We start from the raw sequence: 26003 nt of genomic DNA, 5'->3' as shown, positions 1-26003 counted from the left end.
AGCCAGAGGACACCACACCAATTAGCTAAACTGCAGGATTGTCTTACAGACATAAGGACATGGATGACCTCTAATTTCCTGCTTTTAAACTCAGATAAACTGAAGTTATTGTACTTGGCCCCACAAATCTTAGAAACATGGTGTCTAACCAGATCCTTACTCTGGATGGCATACCCTAACTCTAGTAATACTGTGAGAAATCTTGGAGTCATTTTTGATCAGGATATGTCATTCAAAGCGCATATTAAACAAATATGTAAGACTGCTTTTTTGCATTTGCGCAAAATCTCTAAAATTAGAAAGGTCTTGTCTCAGAGTGATGCTGAAAAACTAATCATGCATTTATTCCTCTAGGCTGGACTATTGTAATTCATTATTATCAGGTTGTCCTAAAAGTTCCTGAAAAGCCTTCAGTTAATTCAAAATGCTGCAGCTAGAGTACTGACAGGGACTAGAAGGAGAGAGCATATCTCACCCATATTGGCCTCTCTTCATTGGCTTCCTGTTAATTCTAGAATAGAATTTAAAATTCTTCTTCTTACTTATAAGGTTTTGAATAATCAGGTCCCTTTCTTATCTTAGGGACCTCATAGTACCATATCACCCCAATAGAGCGCTTCGCTCTCAGACTGCAGGCTTACTTGTAGTTCCTAGGGTTTGTAAGAGTAGAATGGGAGGCAGAGCCTTCAGCTTTCAGGCTCCTCTCCTGTGGAACCAGCTCCCAATTCGGATCAGGGAGACAGACACCCTCTCTACTTTAAAGATTAGGCTTAAAACTTCCTTTTTGCTGGATCAGGTGACCCCTTAGTTATGCTGCTATAGACTTAGACTGCTGGGGGTTCCCATGATGCACTGTTTCTTTCTCTTTTTGCTCTGTATGCACCACTCTGCATTTAATCATTAGTGATTGATCTCTGCCTCCCCTCCACAGCATGTCTTTTTCCTGGTTCTCTCCCTCAGCCCCAACCAGTCCCAACAGAAGACTGCCCCTCCCTGAGCCTGGTTCTGCTGGAGGTTTCTTCCTGTTAAAAGGGAGTTTTTCCTTCCCACTGTCGCCAAGTGCTTGCTCACAGGAGGTCGTTTTGACCATTGGGGTTTTTACGTAATTATTGTATGGCCTTGCCTTACAATATAAAGCGCCTTGGGGCAACTGTTTGTTGTGATTTGGCGCTATATAAATAAATTGATTGAATTGATTGATTGAAATCTCACTGACTTGGTGATTGTAACAGACTTTATTGTTGCATGTGCTTTATTTTAAGTGTTGGTCCCCCCAGTCAGTGGCTGGGGGGGATTCTCATTCCAACAGGTCATCACAGGTTATAGTCATTCCCTTTGATTTGAAATAACTCTGGTTTTCGTGTCACAGCCTGACATATTTGTGGGTTGGAAATGTAAAATGAAGACAGTCTAATAAACAAACCAACAGTCAGAGGTAGATGACTGTTTTGTCTTTGGATTGTGCACGTAACCAGCAGGTTGTAAATGCTGACCTTCTGTCTTAAGCACCCTTCATGATGTTGTCTCAGCATGTACCTTCCATAAACTCTCCCTGAACCTTCCTGCAGCGCCTAAACACATTCTCCATGGAGACGCTTTGCTCTAGACGTGGTATGTCTATAGATATATAGATATCTAGATAGTTTTCCTGTCAGTGACTGTGTGGAAAAGGCCAAGAGAAAGATAAGTTAACCCTTTATAAAGGTTTGGATGTTCTTTGTTTGTATTTGTGTGCGCTTTTACTTCATACTACTAAACTGACAAATGTAGGATGTTTTTTCCATGGGCTTTTTGGCAAATGTCATCTTGCACATCCTTAATGAGCTGTAACCCGAACCCTTACTCTAATCCTTACCCTAACACTATACCTTACGGCGCCTTGACACTTGCACAAATCTGATCCGTGCACTGGTACACAATCTGCCGTGCCAGAGCGTAAACTCATTGTAAACTGTGCACGGCTGCTGCAAGTGCGCAAAGAAAATTTTGAAATGTTCAAAATCTCTGGCATGCATTAATTATGTGAATTTCACAGGAACAATGCGCAAACAATTAAAAAAACACTAAGTGTCAGTGCGAATCAGCGCGGCGCATCACATTGCAGCTCATCTGAACGATTATGAAGAGATATTAAATCGATGATAAACATAATTTTCCGGATAGTCATAAGAAGGAATGAAAATGCAATTGTTTAACCAAGCCATTACAATATAAATATTACAAATAATTACTTTTAAGACTATTCCAAATGCGTTTTCCACCTCATGAAGCACACGAGAGAGAGAGAAAAACAAACAGCAACTGAAACAGTCCTCTGTGATTCTGGAAGCAGTTAGAGGTGTTTTCATCAGCCAAACTCTGAGAGAAAATGATAAATCCGCTATGAAATAATTATTTTATATATGCAGTGTCCAGCGGCACAAAGCGCGGCATCCAGTGGGGAACACAGCGGGTGGCATTGTGCACGACGAATTGTGCGGCAGTGCGGGGGTTAAAGTGCAAGTGTCAAGGCACCTTTACCTGATCTATAATCCTTAACTTGACCCCAATCCTAACCATTTGTTTTAATATAAACGGAAATATATAGTTTAACCTAAGTATTGAAAAAACAACTACTACTTGGGTTTTCAGTGTATTAGAATGACTTTAATATTACACTAGTATTTATCAACATGTGTTAACACAAGTGAAATGTCCATGTGTCCGTGGTGTTCGGAGCATCCTAGGCAGGATGTCCAGGGTCAAAACATCCCTCCAGCCGACCGTAGCCTGTTTTCAAAAGTTTAGTCGTGTGCATGCAATATGCTTTTTATCTACAGCGTACTGTGTATACTGGATTTAAATTTTCTGCATTAAAAACCCAGAAAGGTTGATTTTAGTTTGACATAATCAGGAAAATCATTTATATATAACTGTATATACAAGTAAATGCAGAAATGTTTCTAAAAGTTATATAACAAAGAATGAAGCTGGATGAATTGGTGTTAAATATGTAAAGTGTTGGCATTGTGCTCCCTCTCTGTCCCTCATTCATTTATTATTGGATAGCAGCTATGCTAGTCTACATTAACGGCCATTGAGGTCTATCTTACTGTCCCAAGCTAGCTAACGTGGTCTCCTAGCGTGGTTCTCTAATTTCTGGTAGTGGTTATTATATTAGCTTGTCATGCACATCATCTAGTGTGAAGTCAGCTGTGGACAGCAAGCAATAGGAATCACCGGCCTCGGAGGATGTTCATTCAGTTGTTTAATTTAGTAAAAAAAAGCAGATCACAGACATGACACAAAACTAAAGTCATTTCAAATGGCAACTTTCTGGCTTTAAGAAACACTATAAGAAATCAGGAAAAAAAAATTGTGGCGGTCAGTAACGGTTACTTTTTTAGACCAAGCAGAGGGAAAAAAATATGGACTCACTCAATTCTGAGGAATAAATTATGGAATCACCCTGTAAATTTTCATCCCCAAAACTAACACCTGCATCAAATCAGATCTGCTCATTAGTCTGCATCTAAAATGGAGTGATCATACCTTGGAGAGCTGTTGCACCAAGTGGACTGACATGAATCATGGCTCCAACATGAGAGATGTCAACTGAAACAAAGGAGAGGATTATCAAACTCTTAAAAGAGAGTAAATCATCACGTAATGTTGCAAAAGATGTTGGTTGTTCACAGTCAGCTGTGTCTAAACTCTGGACCAAATACAAACAACATGGGAAGGTTGTTAAAGGCAAACATACTGGTAGACCAAGGAAGACATCAAGACAGAAAACTTAAAGCAATATGTCTCAAAAATCGAAAATGCACAACAAAACAAATGAGGAACGAATGGGAGGAAACTAGAGTCAACGTCTGTGACCGAACTGTAAGAAACCGCCTAAAGGAAATGGGATTTACATACAGAAAAGCTAAACGAAAGCCATCATTAACACCTAACACAGAAAAAACAAGGGTACAATGGGCTAAGGAAAAGCCATCGTGGACTGTGATGACTGGATGAAAGTCATATTCAGTGATGAATCTGGAACTCTGCATTGGACAAGGTTATGATGCTGGAACTTTTGTTTGGTGCCATTCCACTGAGATTATAAAGATGACTGCCTGAAGAGAACATGTAAATTTCCACAGTCATTGATGATATGGGGCTGCATGTCAGGTAAAGGCACTGGGGAGATGGCTGTCATTACATCATAAATAAATGCACAAGTTTACATTGATATTTTGGACACTTTTATCCCATCAATTTTTCTGTGTAGGCTCTCAGTTGTCCAGGTGGTATCCATAGTAGAGAAGCTTGAATCTTCGACTGGACTGGGTTGCTTGACGCGAGGACGTTTCGCTTCAAATCGCAGAAGCTTCCTCAGCTAAAATTCTTGCTCTGGAAGTCTGACTTCTGTCTTGACTCTTGTAGAGAAGAATAAAACAGAAGCCAACAAAAGCTGGAGTTTTAAACCTAACCAGACTCCTCCTACTGAGAAGCAGACTGCTATAGGCTAGTGACTAACCAATAGCTCTAATTAGCAACTATCGTGCTGTAGTTAGCACACCTAATGGCAGGACAGCTGTCCCTCTAATGATGGGATGGATGCCTTTCTGATGGCTCCCTTGATGACGTGAATGACTCATTACCATGAACAAAAGACTGAAACTCCTTTGACCTGAGTACCCCATTGTAAACAGGGGATAAAGCGTGTCTCAGACCCCCTCCCCGGTTAAGGCTGGGTTTCAAACGTTTCACAAAGAATGCCTCCTTGACCCCTCTCTCAAACCATTTCTTCTCTCTGGCTAATATTTTAACTTCCTTGTCCTCAAACGTGTGGTACGTGTCTTTGAGGTGGAGGTGAACTGCAGACCGCAGTCCACTGGCGCCCTCTCTGCGGTGCTGGTATAGCCTTTTGTGTAAAAAGTAACCGTTACTGACTGCCACAATTTTTTTTTTTCCTGATTTCTTATAGTGTTTCTTAAAGCCAGAAAGTTGCCATTTGAAATGACTTTAGTTTTGTGTCATGTCTGTGATCTGCTTTTTTTTCTACAAAATTAATCAACTGAATGAACATCCTCCGAGGCCGGTGATTCCATAATTTTTGCCAGGGGTTGTAGTAAAATATCTACAACCTGACCAAATAAATGATCATCTACAATAATTAAACAATGGTGTACTTAAGCACTCCATGGCCAATTTTGAAGTCTAAAAATCTTCTGTGGTCCACCCACACTATCATCACAGTTTGATTGACACATGAGATACAGAGTTTCTATGTATTTATTTTGTTAAATGAGGTTAGATAAATGAAGTAATTCCTCCATCGAGATTATTCTTATGTCTGAAGATCAGGGGGTGTCGCTGTGCAGTTTTACTACCTAATTAAGTCGTAGAATCTGATGGGTCACTAAATTTGTTGAAACACATATTGAAAATAAATGTGCATTGGGACCACAGCGCAGGGTTCCCGCCAGCGCAGTTGAGCATGGGGGCCCCTATGATGTGATTTATCCAGCATAGGCACGCTTTTCTGTTCTGTTTTGTTTTTTCTTTTTTAAAGGACATGTTGTACGTTATTTAATGTCTCAGTTAGCAACACAAAGTGGCCCTCAAAATGCAGGAAGTAGTGTTTCAAAGGGTTATAAATTTTCTTGGGGGGATGCCCCCAGACCCTCCTATAATACTTGCAGCTCCAACACTCATCGCGTGGCTATGCCCTATAAGTTCCCCTCTGTGCTGTGAGAACCCTGCAGTATCACGGTGCAGCGCGTGAAGAGGATCTAACTCTTTAAATCACAGCCTTTCATTTGCAGCCGGCCCACATGGCAAGATGGAGAAGGCACAGTGAAGTAAACGGAGTTTCCGCTGCGGCAGCGAACACTTTGTTCAGACTGTGGCCTAATAGCTCACACTTTGGGGAGGCATGTGTCAGATTGCAGGGAGTCTTATAAGTTTGTGCTCATGGGGATTAGCATTGTGGCTTGATGGGTTGTGGGTGTAGTCGTGCAGACCATAAACTCCACTGTGTATGTAAACTGAGCCTCAAATAATCCTTCGTCTCCCCTCTGGTTACTCGGGGAGTAGACAGGACATCGTAAATCCACCTTTAGCCCCACATATATAGACTGCCCTGTCGCTCTATGTTGGGAAACGTCTGTTCAGGATAGCCACACAAATCTGGCAGGTCTGGGAACCTTCAGCAGATGTCTGCACACATATTGTAACAATGCAGGTATATTAATAGAACTGGACTTGTCCAGACTTGTGCCTGATTTACTAACCCCCATGCAGATTGAGAGCCACAGGTAGGAGTTGGATAACCAAAGTGCATGTGACACTAAAACTCTATGGTCATGCTTCCCTCCCAGGTCAAAGGTTAAGTAAGTGTCCTGGTCTTCAAAGGCCCGATTCCAAAGCCTTATTTCACCTCCAAACTCTTTTGCATCAATAATTCTGTCAATGTGGAATTAGGCTTTGCAACTGGCCAGCAAATGTTTGACCCTGACCCTTCAGACAGACCGTGACACGCGCTCCACAAACCCTTTTTTGGAACATCAAACGCCGGGCGACCGTTCGGGGAGCTTCATTTTTTTTCAGGCTGGAAAACAATTTTCCAAAAAGTCCAGAGAGTGAGGCCATTCGTGTCCGCATCTGTTCCCGCATCTGTTCATAGCGAGGCACTGAGGACATCCGTGATTCATCAAATGAATTTTGGTCCAAATCCACAGAGGCGGCAGCCTGCGCCTGGTCTTATGATGTCATCTGTTTTGCACGGTCCAAACATACTGTACAGTAACTTGCACAAATACACAAAGAAGCACACGCCGCCCCATGAGAGCCCACAGTTCTGGGTTATTTTCTGTGCTGGATGAAAAGGAAACAAGCTTTGTTTATCTCTACGGGATAGCAAAGATCAAAGTTTGTGTAAGGAGCTATAATGTTGAATCCCGCTCACTTTAGATGTGACCACAAGGGGACAGCCGGGCCTGTCGCCCCTCTCTGTGTGCACGTAAGAGGCTGGGTCATAGAAAGCTTGAGCTGTGGGCAGCACATGCGTCTGCGGCGGCCCGCGGTTCCCTCTGGTGCCCCGCCAAACAAGAGCTGGAGAAAGACTCACAGCGCTCCCCAAGAGGCAGCGGGAAAACTAGGGTAGAGAAAACCCCCCGAAGCCGTTGCTCACAGCAGTTTATAACAAGAACCTGTGAATCAGCGAGTCCGCTGCGCAGCTCTGACCTTCTGACCTAAATATTCACATCATTTGGTACCTCTCCTGGGAACCAGACGCCTCTGAGGGCTCGTATTAAATTTGTTTATGCAGATCTCAAGTAGACTTAGCCTGAATATACCAGGTTGCCTTGGACTCGGTTGTAAGTTGTGTCAAAATTTTATGTGCCTAGCTCGGTCTTCTTGAGCCATAATATGATTTTGTACTCAATGACTCATTGAAACTGGGTCACTGCTGCTATGATGGTTTAAATTCTGCAGGTATCCACTCGGATGTCATGTTTTTGTAGTTTTTCTTAAATCCGTGTGTCACTTTTGTTGCTGTTTTGTGAAATATCTCTTTGTTGGGAACTGAATCTCTGCTTTTCCCACCATCTAGCGACGCTGACTGTGTCTGATGTCACTGAGGTGATGAGCATTTCTGTGACGGTCAGATGGCCTTCGTGTTATCAACCGTTGGCTGACCCCAGGTTAGCTATGCCGGCTGTTTGACGAGAGGCCACGGGCTTGTTTTTCCTCTCTGTCTGCATCCACTTCTTGTTCCACGTCTATTTTAACCCTCCAGTCTCCTTCTCCTCCACTTACACTGCTGCTGTCCGACACATACTAGGAGTTGATCAATCACACGCCCATGAACACAGTCAAAACAGAGGAGACCTGCTTCAAACCCACACATCATTGCAACTCGTCACAACTCATTAGTTTCTCCTCAAGATCAACATCTGGAGCTTCATTCTTCTTTTACTCAGAACTTTCCAAATGTTCTTCTCTGACACTTTTCTAAACACGGTCGGGGAAAAACGGATGAAAGTCACTTCAGTCATTACACCCCCCTTAGTGTCAGGTTAGACCTCTTTAATCAGGCATGTGAGAAATGCGCATTGTTACGCTTTTACACATTTTAAAATTTCTGTGAAAGTGTTTTGTGTGAGTGTAAATCAGTGTTTTTATGTAATTATTACTGAGATCTGCATCCGGTTGTGGTTTGTTTGTCCCACACAGTGATCAGAAAGTGAGTATTAACACATACACACAGTTTTTGGGATTCTTCTGACATAATTTGGACAAACTAAGTACTAAATACATGCCTTGCAACACTGCATCTTGGTGATTTTACATCTCCTGAAGTGTTGCAACCACATAGAATATTGTGTTGAGTTTCTGCCATGTGATTGGCTGGTATTTGTCTTCATGCACAGTTGAACAGGTGTAACTCATATAGAACCAGTGAGTATGAGTTTGAATGTGGAGTTATTGCTGTGATCACATTGAAGAACATTAATTTTTTTTTCTGAAGAATATTGTTTTTTTTCAGAACTGTGCTCATTCATTTTGCCCATTTTAAGCATAAAAAAACAAATGCAATATTTAACACAATGAGGCGGGAACAGTACATCACGTCGTGATGCTTGTATCATATCAAAAAAATTTTTTTTTTAAATATCGTGATACCATGAAAGGAAGAAATAATGATCTTTTGCATAAAAGATTTACTGTATAACACAAACAAATAGGAAACGGATAACATTGAGGATTACAATTTATACTTCAGATGAATTGTTTCTTTAAGGTTAAAATTCATCACATTACTTTGGACATAATTAGTGTGAACAACAGTGTAATTGTGTATCATGATATGTATCGTATTGTGTAGGTAGTGTCTCATACCAACCATAAAAACTATCTAAAAAACTGAATGGAGGTGCATCAATTATTCCTCCATCATCAGATGTCATGCTTTTATATTTGGAGTTTTTTTTTTGCATTTGATGTGTTGCTCTATTCTCAAACATCTCCACACACACACAGAAAAAACTCAGCAAGGCACAGTCCTCATAAATTGTCTTCAGTAATTAGAACGAGATGGTCGTACAAATTGTTGTTTCCTTCGTGCACGGTTACTCACTTTTTAAGGACGTCCTGCTCCACTGTCACACTGTCCCAAATTCTTTCCATTTCCTGATAACTGAAATCCAAAGAATACACATTTAAAAGCAACTCCTGACCTTTTGTCTGCTGTAAATGAAATAACAAGGAAATAACACGCATTCATGAGCTGCAAACTCACACGTTATTTGTTTTCACCACCAATATGTCCTGACAGAAAGTTAAAACAACCTCCAGTGTTTTATCTAATAGATTACAATTTGTTCATGTAAATGGGGAATCTTCTTCACAGACTAAGGTTAATTATGGAGTTCCACAAGGTTCTGTGCTAGGACCAATTTTATTCACTTTATACGTGCTTCCCTTAGGCAGTATTATTAGACGGCATTGCTTAAATTTTCATTGTTATGCAGATGATACCCAGCTTTATCTATCCATGAAGCCAGAGGACACACACCAATTAGCTAAACTGCAGGATTGTCTTACAGACATAAAGACATGGATGACCTCCAATTTCCTGCTTTTAAACTCAGATAAAACTGAAGTTATTGTACTTTGCCCCACAAATCTTAGAAACATGGTGTCTAACCAGATCCTTACTGTGGATGGCATTACCCTGACCTCTAGTAATACTGTGAGAAATCTTGGAGTCATTTTTGATCAGGATATGTCATTCAAAGCGCATATTAAACAAATATGTAGGACTGCTTTTTTGCAATTACGCAATATCTCTAAAATTAGAAAGGTCTTGTCTCAGAGTGATGCTGAAAAACTAATTCATGCATGTATTTCCTCTAGGCTGGACTATTGTAATTCATTATTATCAGGTTGTCCTAAAAGTTCCCTAAAAAGCCTTCAGTTAATTCAAAATGCTGCAGCTAGAGTACTGACGGGGACTAGAAGGAGAGAGCATATTTCACCCATATTGGCCTCTCTTCATTGGCTTCCTGTTAATTCTAGAATAGAATTTAAAATTCTTCTTCTTACTTATAAGGTTTTGAATAATCAGGTCCCATCTTATCTTAGGGACCTCATAGTACCATATCACCCCAATAGAGCGCTTCGCTCTCATACTGCAGGCTTACTTGTAGTTCCTAGGGTTTGTAAGAGTAGAATGGGAGGCAGAGCATTCAGCTTTCAGGCTCCTCTCCTGTGGAACCAGCTCCCAATTCAGATCAGGGAGACAGACACCCTCTCTACTTTTAAGATTAGGCTTAAAACTTTCCTTTTTGCTAAAGCTTATAGTTAGGGCTGGATCAGGTGACCCTGAACCATCCCTTAGTTATGCTGCTATAGACGTAGACTGCTGGGGGGTTCCCATGATGCACTGAGTGTTTCTTTCTCTTTTTGCTCTGTATGCACCACTCTGCATTTAATCATTAGTGATTGATCTCTGCTCCCCTCCACAGCATGTCTTTTTCCTGGTTCTCTCCCTCAGCCCCAACCAGTCCCAGCAGAAGACTGCCCCTCCCTGAGCCTGGTTCTGCTGGAGGTTTCTTCCTGTTAAAGGGAGTTTTTCCTTCCCACTGTCGCCAAGTGCTTGCTCACAGGGAGTCGTTTTGACCGTTGGGGTTTTTACGTAATTATTGTATGGCCTTGCCTTACAATATAAAGCGCCTTGGGGCAACTGTTTGTTGTGATTTGGCGCTATATAAATAAAATTGATTGATTGATTGATTGTTTGTGGGCGTGTAAATATATGTGGCTCTAACACTTTAATATGTGCACTTATGCAGACGACGCTCTGTTTCTGACCTTGTGTTTTATTATCTCTTAGGTGTGTCTGACGTGACGCCAGCGGGCTGGCTCCAGAACACGTCTCCACTACAATGTAGGCACTAAAATCAAGAGAGAATCAGCCTGAAGAAGTTGACGTCAAGCAGAAGGATGAAGCTTTTGTTCTAGCGGCACTGCCAAGTGCTGAGGTGGAACAGCTGTGCCGAAAACAAAAGCAGAAGATAAGCCGAGAGAAGGCGCGGGAGGCAGCGGACTGTCAATCATTGACGCCAACGCTTTGTGTACGCCATTGTCACCCAACGCTTCCTTCTGCGGCTGGTTTTATTTGTTCAGTCGCTCTCACGGTTCCAGCAGGAAAGGATTGGAGCCTGAGCAATTTGCCTTATCGCCATCGGGAATCGGAAGAGCGGGACGCTCCAGCCGCCGTCAGTATGTGCCATGTCATCGTCACCTGCCGCTCCATGCTGTGGACTCTGCTGAGTATTGTGGCTGCGTTCGGAGAGCTCATCGCCTTCATGAGCACTGACTGGCTGGTGGGCTTCCCCCGCACCCCCGATGCCGTCTTCAGCCCCCATGGGGCCACAACGGCCGGGGAGGCCTACCGACCCACTTTAGGCATCTATGGCCGCTGTATAAAACTGCCCCACATGCAGCGCGGTATACTTTGCGGACCATACGCGGTGCACTTCAGCGAGATTGCCAGCAGGTTCTGGCAGGCCACGTCTATCTTCCTGGCGGCGGGGATCCTGCTGCTGTTGGCGCCGGTGGCGTTCATCTCGATCTTCACCATGTGCTTCCAGAGCATCATGAAGAAGAGCATCTTCAACGTATGTGGACTGCTGCAAGGGATCGCAGGTGAGCATGCGCGTTCTAACGTCAACACGAAAGCTTGTTTGTCTGAGAGGTTGCACACGTTTCGCCCTAAACATCGCAGCTCCCACCGCCGAAAGAAAGCCTTCGACTCAGTGACCTTTAACCTGAGCAATCAGAGGCTTTCAGAGGCACAATTAGCTTGTTTTTACTCCCAACGCTGTCGCTCGGAGAAACTGCCACCCAAATATTTACTTTAGTCTCATTCAGCTGATGTTTTTCTGACAGGTGATGGACAGAACTAGCGGAACACACACACCTATCTGCGTTTGTGTGCGTGTCTCATGTGTGACTCTGTTTATGGTTTGTGTCTTCTTGACTTGCTGTGATGAATAATGGACTTCGGACAGGAGGAGGCCATGAGGCATACGTGATTTCTTCAGCCGCCCATTGGTTAACGCCGTCTTCCCTCACAGCTGTTTTGTTTGGTGCAAACAGAAAAGGCGGGTGTGCGGTGAAGGACGCGGTGGCTCTAAACCAGCCGTGTGCAGGCCGAATATCATGAGGACGTGAAGTTTCTTAAATCAGAACATCAGAGGAACCGATCAAGTGTTCATCTGGGAAATACGTATGTTCAAATTATGTGATTGGGTTAGCTGTAGACAGACTGTTTTAATTTAATTTAACCTTTATTTAACCAGGTTAGTCCTATTGAAATCGAGACCTCTTTTACAAGGGAGACCTGGACAGTTATAAAGTTTCCAGTCCACAGAACCTGCATGTCTTTAGATGTGGGAGGAAACCCACACAAACACGGGAGAACATGCAAACTCCACACAGAAAGGCCACAGGTGGGAATTGAACCCATGACCTTCTTGCTAGAGGCAACAGTGCTCAGACATGGGGCCAAATACAAAAGTATTTGTATTTTGGAGTATTTGTATTTTCTGACTTTGAATTCAAAGTATTTGTATTTGTATTTCAAATACATCGCCGATCCCAAGTATTTCCAAATACTTTTACAAATACTTTTCAAACTTGGGAATCTCTGTGACACCGTGTTGAGACCACACCAGATATGACATTTTATTATTGTTTTGTGATATGGTGGATACAAAAGGATGTAATATTGATGGAAACAGAATATAGATTGTGATCATTTGATTATTGCCTGTGATATATAATAGTGAATTTGTGATCAATCCTTTACTTATCAGTAGTATCTGGTCATGCTATTTCACAATAAATTGTCACCGGTTTATCAGTTTTTGTGTTGATTTGTTGTTTATAGTTTCATAGAAAGTATTTGTATTGAAATACTCAAAATATATTTATTTGTATTTGGAATTCGAAATCTAAAGTATTTGTATTTAAATACAATGCAAAGTATTTGACCCATGTCTGACAGTGCTAACCACTAAGACACCGTGCTGCCTGTGTATTCTCTTTGCGTGGATTACTGAGGCAAATGTTGGTCAAATGAAACAAGGACGGGTTTTATTAAAAACTATACAGGATGTTACTGATGCAGTAGCCAGAACAAAGTTGATATTGTTTTGATTCCGTGTCGGTAATCACTCCCCTGGCAGCGCTGCTCATGCAGAGTCTGCACATACTAAGCATACCCGAACTCGTCACGACTCCCCACGTGGTGCCCTGTTGTTGCGTGTCCTCAAACACATTCACGCATCAGTCTGAAAATCCCAGACAGGCTGTCCAGGAGCATCTTGAGTGTCAGAGCAGAAAGCCTGTTAGAAAGCTGAGGATCACATCAGAACCACAGTTACATCAGGTAACTTTTATTTATAATATGCGTTTTGACATTAAGGAGACGGCTGGTATTTTTCAACCTGAACTCTAATTTGAAATGTGCTGACATTTGGATAACTGGCTTGCAACCGTTTTCGATTTGGCTGCAACTTACACACCATCTGTGTAGAAACGTGACATGTTCACTACTACTACTACGGATGAGATACTCGGATATGGCTGACTCACAGTTAGGACTGTGGGACAGATGGAAAAGGTCATGAAAGTGGGGATGTCCACAGCCGAGTTTGCAAAGGATGAGGAGAGGAAAGGGGGCGAGAATGGAACTTCAAACAGCTGAGGAGGCGGGAGGGCTTCCTTCATGCCTTGGCGGATGACCCTTTACTCATTTCAACGTCAGGAAGAGATAAGCGAGCTGATTGTCTGACATTGAACAGTGTCACTGTCCAACTTTCTTTCCCCCTCAGTCAATCAGTTGATGTTCACCAGTTGAGCCAAAAAGGCGTTTCTGCTGAAGTGATAGTTGTGGTGATTACGTTTTTTCCATTCAGCCTGTGAATGAACTCACCCTCGCTGATATCAAGCACCAGCGTGTCCACACTGACTTTGCACGAATCATTGTTTCCACAACGCTCTCCGACCCTCCGGTAATGAGAAAACTGGATCCAGGCGGCAGATGTTTGGGGAAGTGATTGACCTCAGATGGGAAGATTGTGATGGAGTCACCAGAGATGGTCATGTCATTACGCCGAAGCAGCTCCAGACTCTGCTAACCTTTTCTCCAAAGCGCTGATGTTACTTCTGCAGCGCGTCTTCCTTCATGAGAAATGTTCTGATTGTTGCAGTGTCTCAGATTGTGTTAAACTGACATTTGATTCCTTCAGACCAGGTGGTTTACGACGTCTGTTCGTCCACTGAAGCAGATCCAGTCCCCCCTCTTACGTAATCAAATGGCTAAAACAGGCCGTTCTGCTGTTGAGGGTCACCCGGTTAAAATCTGCATCCTGCGGCGCACATTTGGAAGCAGTCAGTTTGTCCACCTGAAAGTGAAACGTTATTAAAAAGAACTTTTCTAAACTCGCGTGTCGTACTTCATTCAGAAAGGATTCAAGACGAGACGGCAAACAAACTCCGTTGTCAGGGTTTTAATTTTTTATTATTCCTGCTATAAGGTTTCTGCTGCAGTCGTGACTCATTAACCTCATCACACTTTTATTGCTGAACATGATTAAGACACCAGCTGGAACTGACAGTAATAAAATACCAGAGGTGACGTGTTAAATACGTCAACAAAAACTAAAACGGCTCTGCGTGCACACAATCGCACTCTATGAAATTACGGGTGGGGGGGGTGGGGGGGGATGACACACTCACCTGTGGCCAGTGTTGCCACAGTTACTTTGAAAACTTACTTTTTTAGTTACTTTATACAGTTACTTCATTAGCATCTTTATGCAGTTACTTATTAGCAGCTGCTGACAACTTGTAACTAATAAGGTAATTAATATTCTAACTTGGTTATTCATAAGATTGAGTAATCAGCAAAGTAACTCTTAGTTACTTTGCTGATTACTCTATTTTAAAAATAAATAAGTTAGATTTCTAGCAGTGTTGCCAAAGTAACTTTATTAGTAACTTTATACAGTTACTTTATACAGTTACTTTCATTATCAGCTGTGGACAATACTCTAACTTGGTTATTTTTAAGATTGAGTACTCAGAAAAGTAACTTACTTTGCTAATAAGTCAGTCTTAAGAGTAACCCAGTTAGATTACTAGTTACCTTATTAGTTACATTACTTAGTTGCAAGTTGTCGCCAGCTGCTAATAAAGTAACTGTATAAAGTCATTTAAAAAGTAACTAATAATCTAACTTGGTTATTTTTAATATTCAGTACTCAGAAAAGTAACTATTAGTTTGCTGATAACTCAGTCTTAAGATTAACCAAGTTAGAGATACCTTAGAAATTACATTACTTAGTTGCAAGTTGTCGGCACCTGCTAATAACGTAACTGTATGAAGTAATTTAAAAAGTAACTAATAATCTAACTTGGTTATTTTTAAGATTCAGCACTCAGAAAAGTAACTATTAGTTAGTTTGCTGATTAGTTAGTTTGCTGATAACTCAGTCTTAAGGGTAACCAAGTTAGATTATTAGTTACTTCTTAGTTACATTACTTAGTTGCAAGTTGTTGGCAGCTGCTATAAAGTAACTGTGTAAAGCTGAATAAGTAACTGTACAAAGAAACTAAAAGAGAAACTAATAAAGTAACTTTTCAAAGTAACTGGCAACAGTGATTACTAGTTACTTCATTAGTTACATTACTTATCAGTTGCAAGTTGTCGGTAGCGGCTAATAAAGTAACTGCATAAAGCTGCGAATGAAGTAACTGTATAAAGTAATTAAAAAAAGTAACTTTTCAAAGTAACTGTGGCAACACTGGCCAAAATCTACTGGCGTTCTGTAACACAAAGCTGTGCAGCAGAGTGTTGGAATCGCCTGAAATCTTGATTGTGTGCAGATGACATAAAACCCGGCTCCACAGTTTGATTGTGTGTGCACGTGAAGCAAATACTGAAACAAGTTTGAAAGCAAGTCACTGGAGAACGTGACGTGGTGGGCTCTCTCTCTCTGAGCAAACTGAATTTCCTCGATAAAATAGTGTTTTTGTGATGCACATAAAAACCCATTAATAATGTGCAATCACACGGGGTGTCATTCAGTGTCTAAAGGTCTCTGTGCACACGTGGCATGCACGTTAACTAATCACAACAGAGCTTTGCATCAGCCACAGATGGAAAACCTGTGCACAGTGTGTGTGTGTGTGTGTGTGTGTGTGTGTGTGTGTGTGTGTGTGTGTGCGCGCTCTGCAGTTCATCTGAAATACATTTGAATAATAAATGAACTGCATTTATATAGCTCCTTTCCATCTGTATCAGATGCTCAAAGTGCTTTACAATAATGCCTCACATTCACCCCGATGTCAGGCTGCTGCCATGCAAGGTACTCACTGCACACTGGGAGCAACTGGGGATTAAGGACTTACCCAAGGGCCATTAGCGATTTTCCGGTCAGGCTGGGATTTGAACCAAGGATCCTCTGGTCTCAAGCCCAGCGCTTAACCACTAGACCATCACTTCCCCAAGGTCACCATTTCTGCATGACCTTGATAAGGTGTGGTCGCACCGTGGAGTGATCCTGTTTTTAAGAAACACTTGTTTCAACACCTTTAGTTAAAGATTAACCTTTTCAAATGCTACGCACAGCTCATTCCTTCACCTCGCTGCCTGAATGTATGGGGAGTTTCATAACCGCTGTTGTAACTTGCGGTTAGGAAAGAAGGGTGTGGGGCTTTTTTCACAAATGGAGTGGTAGCGGAGAAATGACTGTAAGAGACGAGACGAGAGCCAGTGCAGAGGAGGCGCAAGCCTGGGTAGGTGGAGTGCAGCGGGGTGTTTTAGGTTAGAAGGTCCGGCTTTTAGGGGGTTGGGTATGTGTGTGGGTGTGGGGGTGTTCTGGAATGGGTGTGGTACAAAATTAAAACCATGCTTCAGTCCGTCGCCGGTGCTGATGTGGACATCGGGGCAACATGTGGAAAGGATTTATGACCTAGTTTTCATTTCCGTGTTTAATACGATGTCGGTGCTTTACGAAGGAGAATGAAGGGAGAAGGAGGGTGGGGGAGATATAAGGAGAGATGGAGAGATTGATGAGATTGAAAGAGGAGAGTTTCACCACCCCACTTGTTTTTAAGAGCAAAGGAGCATGACCTACTTTCTGAAGAAACGAAGGTGCGGACATTGAGACTGAAAGTCTCTGTCATTTATTATTCCTTTAACGGAGGAAAACCCAGTTGTAGGGTTCCTCTGATGCCCCCTGCACAAGCAAAAATTTGAGTTGTGAACCTGCTTGTACATTTGTCACGTGTCATACGGTCACTTGCCATTATATTTGTAACATGGTAGACAGTGATAACTACAATAGTCATATTTATAGCCGTCAACATATATTTGTGGGTGACTGCAGGACTGAACCTGTACATTCATACTGGACACTCAAAGCTCAACTCCTCCTAAAGCAGTTAATGGATTATAGTGCAGACTTCCTGTCCTGGACACCAGCACGGACTCCCAAAAATTTCCTGTATAATTTGTATTGTCAACTGTGTCGGTATCATGGTCCAAGCAGAGTGTCGCCCCTTTGAGTCTGGTCTGCTTTAGGTTTCTTCCTCAAATCCTCAGAGGGAGATTTTCTTTACCACTGTTGCCTGTGTTCTTGCTCTAGGGGTTAGTAAGGTTGTGTGACGCTCCTCGAGGCAGCTTTGTTGTGATTTGGCGCTATATACGTGATATAAAATAAAATAAATGGTGACATTTCTCATCAGTATGTCCTGGTTCCCCAACAACAAGACGTGGATCTCATTCATCCAGGCGACATCCAAGCCGGTATGGCTTTATTTATGTTTTGCACTCATGTTCCGAGGTAGGCGGGGGGGAGTAATCTTAAAACATACAGAAAACACTGAAGGAATGCCTTTCAAAGTAAGAAGAAAACAGAAGGAACTATAGTGGATTCAAGATTGTGATCGTGAATGAAAGAATTCATTAAGTTATTTATTCGGCACTTAGATCAACAATAACAAAAACTCCTAAAAAGAACAACTTAACGGTGTACCGTGTGGCCGAAAGGCTGTAGACAGTAGTGTGTGTGTGTATATACATACATATATATATATATATACATATACATATATACACACACACACACACACACACACAACAAATACCAATGAAGCGTGCATGAACAATACAAATTAATCGCTGAACTAAAATTTCAAAACACAACCAGACAAACCCAAAAACCATAACAAATCGTTAAACTTAATTCTTCAAACTATAACAAGCAATTTTATTATTTTGTAAAGTCTTTTAAAGTCAACTAAGGTACCAAGTAATTTAATGTTATCAGGACAATTATTCCAACGGAAACAGTGACGTTTTACAGTAGTTTGGATCTTTAACTTCTCAAAAAAATAACGTTCCTCACAAATTATAACTGGACGCCCTCATTTTAAACAGATCTTGGACATGTTGAGGCAAAAGTTTAACTTTATACATTTGTATTGTGATGTAATCAACCAAGTGCCAGAATTTAAAAAAAACAAACAGGCAATGGATTTTTTGACTCACAATGTGGTTTATTACTTATAATTCTTATGGCTCTCTTTTGCAAAAGAAATATTAGTTTTTTATTGGTTTTGTATGTGTTCTCCAAACCTCAATGCAAAAGGTTGTATATGGAACAAGTCATGAATAATATAAAATAGTTAATGAATGTTGGGAGAGGAAGTCTTTTGCTTTATGCAGAATTGCAATGGCTTTAGGCATTTTAGAGTTAACATAATTAATGTGTTTTCCAGCATTTATCATCATTTATCTTTGCTGCAAGGTGAATTTGTTCACACTATTTTTTTTTTTTTTTAAGCTATCAGTACAGTGGCTAAATGGCCTTTTTGGGATAATTGCACAAGTATTTGTCGTTCAGTTTTAAATGTTTCTTGATTGGTGACAGACGCCTCGCTGGGCGGAAGTACAGCTCGTAGTGTTGAGAATTACTGTCACAGAGATGATGTTTTACAGAAGTACACCACTTGCCTTCATATGAGATGAGGATAGTTTAAAGTTGTAAACGTAGGTCACGGAGGAAGCAATGTGTCCTTCGTCTAAAATTGAAGGTTGCTGTGGGGGTTGAAACTCCTTCAGTTGCCTTTTCCTGTTGTGTGTGTGTGTGTACTCCCCGTTACGTTCTGCCCTGACGGGATCACATGTCATGGCTCGGGCTCGGAGTTCTCTTTCCTGTGTTGGCACTTGCAGTGACTTTCTTCAGTCACATTTCAAACAGCAGTCAGGAAATCAACCTGGTGGTACATTTTTGTTCTAATGGGATGCTTAGAATGCTACAGCAGTACTTTGGCAGGAAATGTTGTTGTACCAGAGGATGGGGGGTTTCTTTTTACTACAGTCATCAATGGTGACCTGTAGTGCACAAAACACATCAGAGCTGAAGGATTATGGGTTTTTGTCCAACTAATGGTGAAAACAGATCTTGATTTAATGCTGGTTCACAGCAGCAACTCTGACAATAACTAGCTTGATGATGCTCGGGTTGGTAGGAATGTAACCTGACTCAGAACTACTGTAAGTCAGAAGTGAACCTTTCTGAATGAAGAGTGGAGCATTTTCAAGGAACTAAACAATCCTGTTGACCTGACTCAACCTGCACGAATCACAAGAAACTATTTCTTTTCACCACTGAATAAGCAAAGTGTCATTAGAAGTATATGGTAACATGATGAGGATCCCTACGGTGGTACGTTATCCATGTTTACCTCAAGGTGAATGCTGAAGAGGGGCTTATTCTTCTGCTTCCAATGGGAATGAGCCCCTCATCTGTAACTGAATTAGGGAAGAAGGCTAAGGTAAATAGTTGTGTGTACACATAATCTATGTATTGTTTTAAAATGTTTAACATTTACTGAGGTGAACATGCACATGTACAGTAGTGTCAGAATAATATTAGTGCTATGTGACTAAAGAGATTAATCCAGGTTTTGAGTATATTTCTTATTGTTACATGGGAAACAAGGTACCAGTAGATTCAGTAGATTCTCACAAATCCAACAAGACCAAGCATTCATGATATGCACACTCTTAAGACTATGAAATTGGGCTATAGTAAAAAAAAAACAAAAAAAAAAAAAAAAACAAAAGGGGGTGTTCACAATAATAGCAGTGTGGCATTCAGTCAGTGAGTTCATCAATTTTGTGGACAAACAGGTGTGAATCAGGTATCTCCTATTTAAGGATAAAGCCAGCACCTGTTGAAGGCTGCGCCCTCTGGTGCCTGGAGCCCGCACTCCTGACAGGGCGCCCTCTGGTGGTGGGCCAGCAGTACCTCCTCTTCTGGCGGCCCACACAACAATATCTAAAAGGCCTTTTGAAATAACAATGTCTTTAGGCCTTTTTTAAAGGCCTCCACACTTTGTGGGGCCCTCAGGGTCTCTGGGAGGGAGTTCCAGAGCCGAGGGGCCACTGCCTGGAAGGCCCTGTCCCCCATGGTGGAGAGTCTGGTCCTGGGTTGGTGAAGTCAGTGTGAGGAGTGGTGGAGCAGAGAGATCTTGAGGTGGTGTGTGGGGTGAGGAGTTCACTGAGGTAGGCAGGGGCGGTTCCGTGCATGCACTGATAAGTCAGGAGCCAGAGTTTGTACTCTATTCTGTATTTGATGGGCAGCCAGTGGAGGGATCTGAGGACAGGGGTGATGTGGTCAAACTTGCGCCTCCTCGTCAGGACCCGGGCAGCACAGTTCTGGATGTGCTGCAGCTTTTGCAGGTTTTACCAGGGGTCCCGACGAGGAGGGCATTGCAATAGTCCAACCTGGAGGAGACAAAAGCATGGACAAACCTCTCAGCATCTGGTTGGGAAAGGGAGGGGCGGAGCTTGGCTATGTTTTTGCCCTGGTCCGCAGTCATGAGAAGGTTGTTCATGATGCGGACCAGGGCTGTTTCTGTGCTATGTGCTGAGCGGAAACCAGACTGAAATATTTCATATAGGTTATGGGTGTGGAGGTGATCACGGAGTTGGACTGATACGACTTTTTCCAGGACTTTGGAAAGGAACGGCAAATAGTGCATGATTTATGTGCATGCTTACATTGGTATACTGTGTTTTTATGGTGTGTTCTGATCACACAAAGCTCCCGGGATGGGTTCACTTTTTCTCCACGTTTCCCAGCCGTTATGTTTGGTGCTGTGGCTGATGTGTCCTAGGTGGACTCTTGATGACGGTGGATTGCAGGATCAGAACTCTCTACATCATTCATTATTTTTGCTCTCTATTCTTTCCCATACTCCTGTTTTAACTCTCCAAGAAGTCAGGGCTGAGGTCTCCTCACCGTCAACAAAGCAGTATTTTCACGCTCCACAGTTCTAAAACTCCCAAAGCACGATGTGGTGAACTGTCAAACCCCTGCTGACAGGTGTTCGGTGAACTGGATGACCTCCCCGGGGAGGTGCATCTGTCACTTGACCTTGACTAAATGGATAGTTGTCAGTACTATAAATAATTCTAATCCAGTTACATTTGTTCGCAAATCTGATTGGTTAATCGTGTGAGATTTCAGACCAAATATTTGATTGTTTTCACATTTGATGTATTACTCTGCGCCCTGAACACACGTGTTGCTACGCAGATGTCAATAATGGCGCTGTCAGCTGAGAGTGAGAGGTTGCCAACCGCCATTAAACATGAAGAAGAAGAGAGTGAGAGAAACTGGCGGAGCGCTACGGTAAGCTTCGCCGAACGAATTACTTACAGAAAAATAAACCGTGCAAAGATGGAATTGGATTAGAATGGGAATAACCCCCTTGTGTCTGATGATTTGCGAACGTTAATGCTGGATTACGGTCGCAAATATCCTTTTTATCGGCTCCACTAACACATTGCCAGTAAAACTCAATTTGCGACCATAAAATCCAGCATTACAGTCCACAAATCATCAGACACAACAGGGTTATTCCCGAAATAACATGTTGTGGTTGTTGCCGAATATGCAGAATGGAATTGCGGCTTAAGGTAAACTGTACTTCTGTCAGCACGTTACACCTCCAGCATTTCTGGTGCTACCCTATAATGGGCTGGCACGAGTGTCATCTTTGCAAAGTGAGCCCTGAGTTACACATTATATGGCTCAAAAAAGTCCAAACATCATTCTGTGCATTTCAGACATGTGCTTACTGAAGGGGCTTGTGCAACTGTGGTCAGGGGCATCGGACTGGGGGGGGGGGGTCTATGTACCCAGGGCCCAGAGCATGGGGGGGGGCCCACAAAAAACTGGCATTAAATACATTTTTGTGTTGCATGTTATTAATGTCCATACAATTCATGTTGTAAAAGAATATAATTAGAATTAATGTATAAATGTTGCAAAACATAATTCTGCTCTAACAATAATATTGAAAGATCTCTGAGGGCTCTTCCACCCCTGCCCTGGTAAGAGCGGCCTACCATTGGCAAAGTTTGATGATTTTGTTGATATTTTTGGTGCAAAACAACCCCCAAATCTGATATCCAAACAGGACCTTAAACTAGTTGTAATCAGTGTTAAAAGTAGCATTGTAGAACATTTTGAGAAATCTGTAAAGTTTGAAGCATGTTTAAGTAAAATTTGTGAATTTGGGTTGAATCATAATTCACAAAATGTGAATAGTCAGATTTTAATAGCTGCAGGTCGGAGATACTCCTGTGTAAAAGTAGATGATAGTGGACAAGTGCAAGATGCAGTAAATGCGACGTTAACGTTCTCTGTGCAGAAGCCTCCTTGTGATCCTCCTTCATAATATGAAACTCACAAATTGCCTGTCATGCTCTTCAACAGAAGACAGTTTTGAGATGTTAACAGAAACATTTTCATTGTTGAAGTGTGGTAAAAGTGCAGAAGTAACATTTTGTACATTTGCAAAAATATTCATTTAATAAGAATCTTACTTTGATATATTTGGCAGTATTCAGTTAGTCATATGTAAGTGCATATAAAATGCTAATTGAATTGTGCCTCTTATTTAAAAAAAACTGGGCCAGATTTGTCCATATGAAAATTGGGTTGGACACTGGGGCCAGAAATCGGCAATGGGAGACCACCTTATGTCCTATGTTGTCCCTGAGGACCGTTGGTACCTGAGCTTGTCCCTGAATTCTGTAGTGTGAAGGGGGAAGAGAGTCTGTGACTTCCCCCTGGGTGGGACGCCGCGTCAATACAGGTAAGCTTCTCAGCCAAGGCCATTTTCATTTACAGCTGGGTGGACTGAGGCAGATGAAGTGTCTTTTCCAAGGACAAGGAAAGGTGCATGGGAATCAAACCCAGGTCTATATTTGGTAGCCCAACTCCTGTCCCTCTCAGCTACCTGCTTTAATAGCAAGAATATAAAGACATGTCTGATGTCCTCGGGTAGGGGAATAAGGCAGTATTATAAAGTAGTTACATGTTCCCATTCTCTGTAATAAATATTGTATTTGTTTCATGGTTTTCAGCATTTGCCTATCTGCACTGGATTTCACTCCACAGTCAGCTGTCATTATTATTTTCCTCTGCTGGAAAATCCATAAGCCCTCAGCAGAGCTGCTTTGACCAAAAGTTCCATCCGTCCATTGCTTACCATATCTCTTTCCACATCTCTGCTGCTACCATCTCTTTCCGTGAGGTTTTTAAAAGTGAACCCTGCGCAGCCTCTTCAGGGTGGCTGGACAGTGGAGTGAGGTAATCCACACCAGGCCGGCTCCGATTGAAAACACATGACTATAAAACTTTATTGAAATATCTGAGATACATCCAGGGAATCATGTCAGCTGCAGCCAAAATCAAGCATTTGGTTTGTGTAGTATGAAATCAGTTCCTTCCTGACTCAGACTCGACTGCTTTGGCACACCTCAATACCTGGATCGAAGGTAGGTTTGCTTCTTGCATCGTCGTCATGTCCGCAACTGATTTCTGACTAACAGGAATCTATAAGCTTCAGGTCTTCTGTGGGGGATTGATACAGTTGAGATGTTATTTTTTTGCGTGATACTGCATCAATTTTTGGGTTTTAAACCAAAAATGAGTAATCATTTAGAAATAAAATCTTGTTTGTAGTGGAAAATCTCCAGTATTATCTCCACCACTGGTGGACATTTACCATTAATGCAGGTACTATAGAGCTTTGTCAAGATGTCTAGTCTTTATGGGGTATTTTCTGGAGTATAAGTCGCAGTTTTATACTTGATACTAGCGCATTGTCTTTGGGGATCCATGGGCTCTAGATGGGTGGTGTTTGTAAAATTGGTAGCTGATATTTTTCAAGGGTGGTAATAAATTATGCAAAGTTTCCATAATGATTATAACTCAAAATGCAGGAAATTAAAATGAATCATTATGAATTTGTGAATCATTGTATTCACTATTTGGCACAGTTAGTTGATGTCATGTTATACAACTGGCAAAGTTGAGATATTTCCTTTGTTCAGAGCTTATCTGGTTACCAGAGATTAATGGTGATATCAACGTCCATTGTTCACTGTTGTTAGTTAATATCCCTAATTTCTCCAAAATCTTAGTCATATCAACTTTCCATTTTCACGCCGTTCATCCTTGACCCAAAATACAAAAGCAAACCAAACGGCAAATGTCAGCTCTCCCCAGTTTGTCCGTGATCAAAGTTGCGCACACAGTTGCGTACACAGAGGCCTCTTGGTTTTTAATATGCAGATGTCAATACTTTAGACTTATGAAAGGTTCACACCCATGACAAGGCCAGTTCAAGGAACGTTCTCTGGTGGTGCAAGTTGCTGCTTCCACTATCTTAGGAAACCACTTGAGGCCTCCGTACCGAGCTACATAATCGGGACAAATGAGTGTTGATAATGGATGGTTGGGACATGTCTTATCTCTGATGTTGTCATGATGAAATGCGTAAATCCAAAGTAGGAAAATACACCAAGGATTTGAAGGATGAAACCAGTAATTGGATGTACAACCCCAATTCCAATGGGGTCCAAGTTGGGACATTGTGTGAAATGTAAATAAAAACACAGTGATGTATGTAAAACACAATGCAATGATTTGCAAATCCTCTTTAACCTATATTCAATTGAATACACCACAAAGACAAGATATTTAATGTTCAAACTGATAAACTTTATTGTTTTGTGCAAATATTTGCTCATTTTCAAATGGATCCCTGCAACACGTTTAAAAAAAAAAACTGGGACAGTGGCAACAAAAGACTTGGGAAAGTTGATGAATGCTCAAAGAACACCTGTTTGGAACATTCCACAGGTGAACAGGTTAATTGGAAATAGGTGAGTGTCATGATTGGGTATAAATCAAATCAAATCAATTTTATTTATATAGCGCCAAATCACAACAAACAGTTGCCCCAAGGCGCTTTATATTGTAAGGCAAAGCCATACAATAATTCCGGAAAAAACCCCAAAGGTCAAAATGACCCCCTGTGAGCAAGCACTTGGTGACAGTGGAAGGAAAAAACTCCCTTTTAACAGGAAGAAACCTCCAGCAGAACCAGGCTCAGGGAGGGGCAGTCTTCTGTTGGGGCTGAGGGAGAGAACCAGGAAAAAGACATGCTGTGGAGGGGAGCAGAGATCAATCACTAATGATTAAATGCAGAGTGGTGCATACAGAGCAAAAAGAGAAAGAAACAGTGCATCATGGGAACCCCCAGCAGTCTAAGTCTATAGCAGCATAACTAAGGGATGGTTCAGGGTCACCTGATTTAGCCCTAACTATAAGCTTTAGCAAAAAGGAAAGTTTAAGCCTAATCTTAAAAGTAAAGAGGGTGTCTGTCTCCCTGATCTGAATTGGGAGCTGGTTCCACAGGAGAGGAGCCTGAAAGCTGAAGGCTCTGCCTCCCATTCTACTCTTACAAACCCTAGGAACTACAAGTAAGCCTGCAGTCTGAGAGCGAAGCGCTCTATTGGGGTGATATGGTACTATGAGGTCCCTAAGATAAGATGGGACCTGATTATTCAAAACCTTATA

At 41.9% G+C, this 26003-nt stretch overlaps 2 protein-coding genes across 2 annotated transcripts in view; both read left to right on the top strand.

Moving 5' to 3' along the window:
- Positions 1–11903, top strand: part of LOC117530039 (LHFPL tetraspan subfamily member 2a protein-like) — a 73498-nt gene extending 61595 nt beyond the window's left edge. Inside the window, exon 2 of the mRNA XM_034192976.1 lies at positions 10874–11903. Within this exon, the coding sequence (XP_034048867.1) occupies positions 11265–11903 (639 nt within the window). The 5' untranslated portion in view covers positions 10874–11264. The remainder of the gene's footprint in view (positions 1–10873) is intronic.
- The window catches only part of LOC117530076 (LHFPL tetraspan subfamily member 2a protein), a 120396-nt gene that overhangs the window by 61593 nt on the left and 32800 nt on the right, over positions 1–26003 (top strand). The gene's annotated exons all lie outside the window — the stretch shown is intronic.

Source organism: Thalassophryne amazonica, chromosome 17 (assembly GCF_902500255.1).
Source record: "Thalassophryne amazonica chromosome 17, fThaAma1.1, whole genome shotgun sequence".
Classification (NCBI taxonomy): Eukaryota; Metazoa; Chordata; class Actinopteri; order Batrachoidiformes; family Batrachoididae; genus Thalassophryne; species Thalassophryne amazonica.
Note: the sequence above shows the minus strand (reverse complement) of the source record. Positions and strands in the feature narration are given on the sequence as shown.